Source organism: Prunus persica, chromosome G2, assembly GCF_000346465.2.
Source record: "Prunus persica cultivar Lovell chromosome G2, Prunus_persica_NCBIv2, whole genome shotgun sequence".
NCBI classification, from domain to species: domain Eukaryota; kingdom Viridiplantae; phylum Streptophyta; class Magnoliopsida; order Rosales; family Rosaceae; genus Prunus; species Prunus persica.
The window spans coordinates 6,539,911-6,550,539 of record NC_034010.1 but is presented as its reverse complement, the minus strand read 5'-3'; the positions used below and the strand labels follow the sequence as shown (position 1 = coordinate 6,550,539).

General features: G+C 36.5%; 1 protein-coding gene and 1 long non-coding RNA gene across 2 annotated transcripts; one reads left to right on the top strand and one right to left on the bottom strand.

The window, feature by feature from the left end:
• On the bottom strand, nucleotides 2,911–7,927 carry LOC18787300 (TMV resistance protein N). Its single transcript, XM_020558447.1, has 6 exons — nucleotides 7,334–7,927; nucleotides 5,406–6,501; nucleotides 5,011–5,283; nucleotides 3,938–4,876; nucleotides 3,106–3,838; nucleotides 2,911–3,003 (listed from the first exon to the last, which is right to left on the bottom strand). Exons 1-6 carry the CDS (start codon nucleotides 7,852–7,854, stop codon nucleotides 2,990–2,992), a joined length of 3,576 nt encoding a protein of 1,191 aa, XP_020414036.1. The 5' UTR covers nucleotides 7,855–7,927; the 3' UTR covers nucleotides 2,911–2,989.
• Nucleotides 9,604–10,315, top strand: LOC109947565. The gene is made up of 2 exons (XR_002270332.1): nucleotides 9,604–9,972; nucleotides 10,082–10,315. It is a non-coding gene; the product is annotated as an uncharacterized LOC109947565 (long non-coding RNA).

Genomic DNA, 10,629 nt, shown 5'->3' with positions numbered 1-10,629 from the left:
GTGCAAATTAATTAAGTCATTGTATGGACTTAAACAAGCACCAACAATGTGGCATGAAAAATTTGATCATGTTATGCTGTCAAATGGTTTTAAGATCAATGAGAGTGACAAATGCGTATATGTAAAGAGTTTCAAGAACTCATGTGTCATAGTATGCTTATACGTTGATGACATGCTCATAATAGGTACTAACAAAGATATCATTAATTCTACAGAGAAAATGTTGTGTTCAAGTTTTGATATGAAGCACCTGGGACTTGCAGATATCATACTTGGAATTAGAGTTCAAAGAACCAAACAAGGTTATTTTTTGACTCAGTCCCATTATGCAGAAAAAATACTTAGAAAATTTGGTCACTTTGATGATCCATCCGTTGTGACCCCTTTTGATCCATCAGTTCATCTAGCTAAAAATAATGGAGATGCAGTATCTCAGCTAGAATATTCACAAGTGATTGGAAGCTTAATGTATATGATGAATAGTACAAGGCCTGATTTAGCTTATGCAGTGAGCAGGCTTAGTTGATATACTAGTAATCCATCTGATGATCATTGGAAGGCTCTGATTAGAGTGCTACAATTTATTAAAGGCACAATAAGTTATGGATTGCATTACACAAGTTACCCACCAGTTTTAGAAGGATATAGTGATGCAAACTGGATTTCTGGTGAACGTGAAACGAAATCCACTAGTGGCTATGTTTTTGTATGTGGAGGGGCAGCAGTAGCTTGGAAGTCAACCAAGCAAACGTGTATAGCACGGTCAACTATGGAATCAGAATTCATAGCTTTGGACAAGGTTGCTAAAGAAGAGGAATGGCTTCGAAACTTTATGGAAGATATACCGTTATTGTCTAAACCAATAACTGCAGTATGTATTCATTGTGATAATATGGCAGCTATTGCAAGAGCCAAAAATAAGATATACAATGGCACATCAAGGCATATAAGGCGAAGACATAGCACAATTAGACAGTTGCTCAAAGATGGAATAATCTCATTAGATTATGTAAAGTCAAAGGAAAACATAGCTGATCCTTTGACAAAAGGCCTACCTAGAGAGCAAATTAAATATGCGTCGAGGGGAATGGGTTTAATGTCAATTTCATAATGAGCTAACCTAATGGAACCCTTACCTAGCTGATTGGAGATCCCATGGTCTAGGTTCAATAGGCAAACTGGTTGGGAATGGCTCAAGGTATGAACACACTACTTACTCATTCCTATGATCAAAGTGTTGTGTCTGCAAATGTTTTTAGGGTATGTTTTATACAAAACATTTAATGATGTTAATATTTTGATATTCAAAAGAAGTATGGCATAATACTTTTAATTAACGTTACCTATATAGGAGTAAATGTGGGGTCGCATTTATGAGAATTACATGACTACATTCTCTAAAGCTCCTATGAGACCGGGATTTGTTCAAGACCAAAATGAACACAACCGCACGAACTTAAGTGTGTAAAGATTTAATACATGTGTGGCGTATTGTCTCGGTTTACTACAAAACGATGAACAGTTCAAGGCTATGATGTTCACTGATTCATTAAGTAGATCCGATACGTCTACAATAGGGAAAGTTCAAGTCTAAAAGACACTTTTCCTGATGTGTATTTTATCTAATTTCTTCTCCAGTTTTTGAGTCTGCATGTTTTATTTTCAAAAACAAATTTGCATTTCAAATGTGGGGTATTGTTGGAAGTTTGAAAGCAAATGTCCCACATTGGAGAAAACAAAAGGTTCCATATGCTTTATAAGCATGAAACCTTAACATCAATTAAATAAGGATTGGTGGGTTGATGGGCGTGGTAGTGAAGACTATCATGGTTGGCTTGCTTGATTAATATTAATATTTAAATAATCAAGACTTGGGCCTTGGGCCTTGGGCCTCTTGGGGTCTCTGGAAAATAAAATAAATATACCTAGCCCGAAAATAAAATAATTATTTTTTTATTTTTCGAATTTCTTTTGGCAGAAGTTAAATTCAAACCAGAAAGACTTATCTTTTTGTTTGAATTTGAACAGGTATAACTGATACCAACTGCTATTTTGAAGGGGTGTAATTCTATTATAAAACCACAAGTCCTAGACCATAATACATATCTCTTTTTCCTTAAACTATCTCATATTATTTTAAAGTTACCAACTGTATTGGAGAGAGGCACACCAACGTTCGCCAGAATTCAAGGATTCGGTGCTGGACCCTTGAATTATAGATAGTAGAATCCTGGGAGATAGACGCCTATTGAACTTCAAGCACTGAGAAGAGGCGAAATTCTGTTTTTAGGACATTGCGAATACGCAAGCCTCTATCTTCAATAAAAGTCAGTATTCTGTACTTAATTTATATTTGCACATTTATACAGATTTCGTAATTTTGCTACTGTTTATATTTTAAGAGTTGTGCAATAATATAGTGATCCTATAGTATAAAACATTTACTGTTATTTCGTAACAATTTGTAGGTCTATGGCAATGACCAAGTGTAATAAGTTCCAACTGTAAACCTCGCCAGGTGCATTATGTCTCCTTCTAGCTTCATTATTTGCAGGCTGGTTTGATTTATGATGACATGATTTTCCATATAAAGTAGGGCAGGGGAACTAGGTGCTAAAATATGAAAATTATGAGATAATATTTGTTTGTGGGAATTTTCTGTGTATTCTTCTCCTTGTAGGAGGTCATATTTATAATACAACGAAACCTGAATGGGCAAGTAAATAATAAATTCCTAAATCTATTTACAGTAGGAAATTAGGAATTAAAGTAAATCAATTACAATTATAATAGGAATTCTTGGTGTGTAAGGAAAGTAAGTCAATATCCACAAGTCACGCCAACACTCCCCCTCACGTTGGTGCATAGATGTCGCCAATGCCCAACTGATCTAGTGAATTGTGGAATGCTTTACTGAAAATAATCCTCTATCAAGTACATTTCTTCCGCAACGTCATCAATTCCCTTGACTGAACAAGCTCCATTCACATCAATAGGTGAGATCTGCAACCAGATCAAAATGCAGTCGTCTTTCACATCAGCAAACATATACGACCATATATTAAAATGCAAAGATATCATTCAACATTTAATGGATTTACATACTTTGCTCCTCATCAATATCAATATGCCTCCGCTTTGGATGATCTGCTGGTTCTGAAAACAAGGTAAGGTATTGCTCTTCATGATCATGATCCATGACGACAACGTTAGGACCATGATTATCAACTGCGATGGTATCTGATCCACGAGGCCTCTTCCCAACACCACTCGTTGATGTTAAAGACAAGGAAACCAATTCATCTTGGTAGTGACAATGGATATCATCGTCAACTACCATGATCCCAGTCTCACTGACATCACCAACCTGGTGGCCTAATACGTGGACCCCACACCTTGTCATCGGCCCTGCACCGTGGTAGTAAAATAAAACTTGACACATATTACCCTGTTGCAACCGCATGGGTCCTTCCACCATGTTCTTGTTCGGATCCAATAATGGACTACAGTTGAGCCACACATGAGTTTCCTCTAACTTAATACCATACTCAGCCCAAATCCATATCTCGTTGACCTGTTTTCCATTTATGAGAATCTTGGCGCAAAACTGACAACCATGATAAGTCATGAGATCGAAAACAGCACATAGAGCCAATCTTGACGTCTCCCATTCTAAATTTGGAGGAATTTCAAAACAAACTTCACATTCAGCAACGTATTCCCCTTTATTATCTGAAAAAGGATCTTCAAATACTGTTGCCTCTTTACAACAGCTAAACCACTTTGGAACTTCAGTTCCTGGAACTATAATTTCGATTGTAGAACTCTGAGAAGACACCTAGAATAATTACAACAACCATTGACTTAAAACGTGTATATATATATATATATATAGAGAGAGAGAGAGAGAGAGAAAGAGAGAGAGAGAGAGAGAGACCTGATTCAACAAAATGTTTTCTGTGATGTCACAGCCACATAGTTTAAAGCAATTAGTCAAATACAAATGCTGAAGCCCTGGTGACAGTTTTGGAAATGTTTCCAGTGACGTGCAACTATTCAGGGTTACTGAAGTTAATTTTGGTGGAAGCACTTCTGGAATTTCCCGAAGCCTCTTGCAACCACACAATCTAAGGCTGAGCAAGTTGACAAATTTGCTAATGCATTCCGGAAGACTGACAAAATTGTTTCCAGAAAGATCAAGTTCTTCTAATGTGGACCAGCAATCGAGAGGCGGGAGGAAATCACTTTCTGATAAGTTGCATCCTCCGAGAAAAAAGAAACGTAGCCTGGGAAGTGCTAATGAGAGAGAGTTGTCATCCGAAAAATTTGAGCTATTTGAAAGCAGCTGTAATTCAGTGTAGCTGGATGAAACTTCAAAGTTAACCTCATTGCCAAAAGTAAGGAGTTTTCGACACCCTTTGACACTAAGCTCACCGAGACGTTGCAATCCATATATATGATGTAATGACGCATTTGAAAGGTTCTCACAATAATCAGCTTTTAATACTTCAAGACCAGTAAGATATGCAATTGATGAAGGCAATTCTCTTATGCCACTTCCTTCCATATCCAAAATGATTAGCGATTCCATCTTGTCCTCTATTTCTGGGAAACTCTCAAGCCTTTTACAATCACATAGATAAAGTCTTTCTAAGGATTTCAATCTAAGTCTTGTTCCAAACCTTGTAAGCTGAAAGCATTCTCTGAGATCCAATTCAACAAGTTTATCAAGGAATCCAACAGAACCATCGACCTCAACCAAACGTTTACACTCACTTAGATTCAAGTACTTCAAATTTGGGATTCCAGATAAGTCAACGATTTTTTCTAAGAATTGACAACCACTTAAATTTATAGATGTCAACTTTGGGAATTTCTGTGAGAAAAATACACAAAATAGGAAATGATCAACCACACGCCAAATGTAAGGAGTTTTGAACACATGATGACACTAAGCTCAAAGAAATATATTTGAGATAATAATAGATGAAAATAATTTGAAGTGCGTACCTTAAATCCCTCCAATTGTCTGATATCACTGCAGGGCATATTGAACACAACAAGATGCCTTGCATGAAAATTGGATGGCAATAATTGTAACTGGCATCTACCCCAATCAATGAACCTCAACTCGTTGGGTAGATATTCAACATATCCGGATAGAACTGCATTACAGTTTATGAAAATTTCAAGATTTACCATCCCGAAGAAGCTTTCTGCATTCAAGGGTATCTCATCTGGCTTGGGAAACTTCACCATGATGCCTTTAATTTTTCTTGTTCCCTGAGATGAAAAGATAATAATATTAAGAAACCAAGTTGTTGTTCAAAGCAAAATGCTGTTAAGAAAATTATTGGTTTACAAGGTACTATATCAGATTGAATATAAGGACATATAATACTTACGCTATTTTCTGTTAGAACATGGTAGACATCCTCATGAAACCACAATCTACTACGCTTGCCAGGCTCAATGGGGCACTCTTCGTGAACTATATCCTTGCCCAATTTTTCTAGCAAGTCATGCATCAAAATCCTATTATATTGAATAGTTATCATTGCCTTCTCAACCAGGACTTCAATACAATCTTGGGAAGCCTTCTGCTTAGAACTTAGTATTTGCATCACATAGTCCTTATCTTCACCCTTGAAGAAACACGCCATGTCTAGAAAAACTTGTTGCACTGAATTACCTAATGCATCATAACTTTTTCGAAGTATTTTCTGTATACCTGTATAAGGTTCTCCTTCATAACCATCTAATATAGCTTGCCAACGATGTATATCTTTATTACGAAGATGGGAACCTAAAAGTGTTAAAGCTAGTGGAAGGCCTTGAGCATAGGCTATTGCTCGTTTTGCGAGTTCCAAATAATCATTTGGAGGTTCATTTCTTCCAAAGGCATTCAAACTGAAAAGCTCAAGAGCTTGGTTGTCGTATAACTTATGGACCTCGTATATCAACTCAATTCCATAACATTTTAGCAATCCGCTATCTTGTGTAGTTATAATGACTCTACTACCCTCACCGAACCAACCAACTCCAGCCAAGTTGTCTAATTGCTCCAATTGATTCACATCATCAAGAATTAAGAGAATCCTTTTCTGCCTTAGCAATTTTTGTATAATAGAGATACCTTTATCAGCACTAACAATTTTCAACTTGTTGCCACCTAGAATCTCTTGAAGAAGAGTCTCCTGTAGTTGGATTAAGCCTCCATGTGGCATTGAATTTTCTCTAACATCTGCCAAGAAACAACACCCTTCGAACTTATGAGCAATTGCATTATAAACAGCTTTCGCAATTGTTGTCTTGCCTATTCCAGATGTCCCCCATATCCCAACTATGCGGCGACCATTCCCACCAGCACATAAAAGCATTTCCACAGCTCTTACACAAGAGTGAATTCCAACTGGGTACTTCGCCACATTCAAATATGTGCGGTTCAGCACTAGGACTACAATCTCTTCAACGATGTGGTTGATAAATGTAGCTTCTGACCTACCATTTAAAAAATTTGACACATTAAGGAATAAAATGTTAACATGCAAGCACGCAAAGAACACAAGGTAGTCTATTTAGCCGACTGCCCTACTCCATTGAGTTTGGTTGGATAGTCTGCTAAAGTAATGTTCCGTTTGGATGGAGGGATTTAAAAGAAGGGATTTAGATTTGAGAATAAGGCTAAATTTGCTGCCAAAACAAGAACAACATTAGAATGAAGGTATTTGGAATAACTAGATGTTGTGCCTTTAAAATGTAGTTTTGAAATTGACCACATGTAAGGAATCATTTGAAATCCATTTATCTTCTTCATTTCTCTCTTGTCCAAATCTTATAATTTTACTAGTCTAAACAAACAAGTTTACCTTACAATATACATCTAAATCCATGAATTTGGAATCCTTCCATGGAGCCTAATAGTTATATTTTTTTTTTCTGTTTTTTTTTTTGGGTTACATTGGTAGGAAAGACTCCTGGGGTTCGATCCTGGGTACCAAGCATGGGGAAAGGGGGAGGGCCACCACTGTGGTAACCCTACTCAACGTGCTTAATAGTTCTTTAACTACAAACAATATTTGACTAGTACGGCTTTTGGAGAGACTAATATATGGGTTTTGAATCTTCTACCTACAGCTATTGAAAAAAATCTTCTGCCTACAGTTTTCTATTTCTATCAAAACAGTACCTTTTTTAATGCGTAACAATTAAATATAACCAAACGAAAAAGTAGAGAAAAAATTAAACTTGAAAAAGATAGATGACCCTGAAATATAGAATCAAGCCACTAAATTAACCATATATATGTGCAGTATAGAGGGTAGAAATATACTCTCCCGCCTTGCAAGTATATCCTTTCAAACTTGCTGCTTCTCTAAGAGCGCTCCTCCACCTTAGCACCTTCTCCGTATTATCCTTAAATCTGCAGTTCATGTCAGCAAATGCATCACCAAAACTATTTGTTTGGTTCCGTACATGCGAAGGATCCACTTTGTAAAAAATGGGCCAAACTATTTGATTCGTTGAGCTTTTGCATCGAAGGATCTCAACGAGTTCGTCCAAGCACCACCTTGAGGATGCATAGTTTTCAGAGAATACAATGAGAGAAATCCGTGACTCTTCAATTGCTTCGAGAAGGGCTGGTGAGATTTTTTCTCCTCCTATAAGCTCACGATCAATGAAGGTGTAGATCCCCTTATCGGACAAGGCCTTGTACAAATGATCTGTAAAATTGGTGCGTGTATCCTTACCTCTAAAACTCACAAACACATCATATGTCCATGGATCTTGAGTTACAGAAGAAGAAGAAGAAGAAGAAAAAGAATGTCCTTGTTGGTTGGCCATAGGAGCCATACTCAGATCAAAGACTAGTCGTTGGTTGCAGTTGTGAAGGTGATGAAGTTTAAGAGGGGGAGAGGAACTTCCAGTTTTCAGCTTCCTTTGGTTTCTGACGTGCACACTTGGGACTTTTGCTCAATAAATTAATATTAAGACTGGTTTGTCTTTTTCAGTGTTTGTAAACTCAATGGGCCTCACCTTTCTTCTCCATGCTGTGCAAGGACGTGGTCCAAATTTACCTCCGTTAGATATTTTCTAAGGACGCCTAACTTTGCAACAACCAACAGATCCTCTTACTGTACTTAAATGCATATCTTCAGATTATGTTATCTTTACAACGACTCTTTGACTCAGTGGATTCATGTGTTGATATAATTTACAGGTGCTGGTGCCTAGTCCCATCCGCTACAGAAAACCAATAATGTTTAACATTCAGTTCGGAGATGAGATCTGTAGCTCTGTGATTAATCAGTGATAGGATTCTCAGGGTTAATATGGTCTTTTTGTATGTTAGCTGAGCTGGCAAGGTTTTGTTAGGCAATTGGTTAGTTAGCTGGCAATTTGTTTTGTTAGTTAACAGCTGTTATTTGCTTAACTGGGAAGCGATTATATTATTGGGCTTATGCTCATTCTAAGGCATGTGATTGTAAATCCAATTTCAATAAGAAATAAGGCATGGTTTGGTGGGCTGACTTGATCCAGTTAAAATAGACTTCGAAGCATTGGATTGGTCTGGCTTGGATTGGTTTGGCTTTGAGTCCAATTCAATTTATTTTTGCAGCAAACATCAGACTTGAATTATTATTATTATTTTTTAATAAATCAGATTTTTCTTTTTTTTTTATTAACAATTCAAAATTCTAATTTTTTTTTACTCATATTGTAGAAAAACCTTGGAATCATATGCAAAATCCTAAACAAATCAAGAAGAGAACTCATAACATCACCCAAAACTCAAACTTAAAAAAATTAAAATTAAAAATAGAAAATTAAACTCATATCAAGTTTTGAAAAACAGAAAGGAAAAGAAAATATAATCTATTGCTAGTTGTTTTCCTTCTTCATCTTTGTTTTCTCTTATTCCTGCGGTTGTTGGGCTTTGTTTGATTTTGTTTTCGAAGTGGATTTATAATAGGTACCAGGTTAGTCAACATGATAGACGACTAAGATTTCTTCAAACTTTAGACTGCTCCGGCGATGCCTTGCAAGAGAAAGCATACTGCAGAGGCGATGACTCCAGCGATGGGTAGAAGGTGGTGGAATAGAGAGAGACCAACGAGATTGGACAAAAGATAGAGGAGAGAGGAGAAAGAGAAGAAAGAATATAAAAGAGGAGAATAGAGAAGAAGGCAACGAGATGAATGGGAAGGAGAGAGACGGCGGCAGAGGTTTCACTGTAAACCCACATCTAGGGTTGGGTTTCATAAACCCAATTATTTGGGACATGAATCCAAAGGCCCATATCCAGTCTGAGATACATTTATGTCCACCAAAAAATGATTAGGATCCATTTCCATATTAATTGGAAATATCTCATCCAGTCTAGCCCACCAAACGGGGCCTAATAGTTCTGATTCTTTGGCATTGGATTAAGGTTGAAGGGTTTCTATCAATCAGCAGCACTTGAATGAAGCTTCTTGGTAATACTAATTAGGATGATTACCCTGAACCCACAATTAAACACAACCTAAACATGTGCTTACCTTCATCCAAAAAATAAATGTGTTTAGCTTGACCATGCTTCTTGTGAATTAATATAATAGAAATTTAGTTATATACCCAATCTTAGACATGGTTTTATAAAGAAACCCTACACCGTTTAAAAACTATAAACACACCCAAAAAAAATCCAAAAATTGACAGCTATCAATTTTTTTTAATTTAATAGTTGTTTTTTAGTTTATTTGTGTGTGTTAAATACCTATATTGTCCTTGTACTATGGATTTAAGAGAGGAAAATCAGATCTGCCCAGATCTGCCATAAAACCAAATATTTCCATGTCTGCCAAAAAACCAAATCTGCCAAAAAAACCAAATCTGCCAAAAAATCAAATCATATTTATTTTCTCCTTTCTCGCTGGTGTTTTCTCTGGTGTTGGAGCAAGAGGAGCTTCCATTGAAGCTCAGTCTCAGGTCCAACTATATTATTCATCTTTAATCTACAATTTTCAATATTTCACCTTCAATTTCTTGTTCTAAAATCGTGCTTCTATTGATTTTTTCTTTTTTCGGATTGTTCAAGACCTTGAAAAAACCTCGATCAGATGCTTTTAGCTCTACTCCTCATCTTCGAGCTCTACTCCTCTTTCGCCACATCATTGTCGTTGTTATCGTCGTCGCCGTCGTCGTCGTCGTTTGGTTTGTACTTGAGATTTTTGATCTTTTGCTTCAATTATGTGTTTCTCTTCGGATTTTAGTTGATTTTCGAAATGTATTTGAAGCTTTGATGATCGATTCAACTTTTGTTACTATTTCAGTTATGAATCTCATTTTTGTTTAACAATGTACTTCTGTGATAGGGTATTAACAATGTACTTCTATGACAGAGTATTAACAATATACTTCTATGACATAATAGTATTAACAATCTGGGCTCAGCTTGTTTTGAGTTGGTCTGGTTTGTTCTTTCTTCATCTTTTCTTTGGTGGACATGTATTAGAAATAGCAACATGATAAACATTAATCAACATGACAGTAAACTAGCAGTGTTATTACCCTAGACTAGAACATTACAGGGGTAAACATGCATTAGAAATAGGATGTCATAGGAAATAGCAGTGCTATTACCCT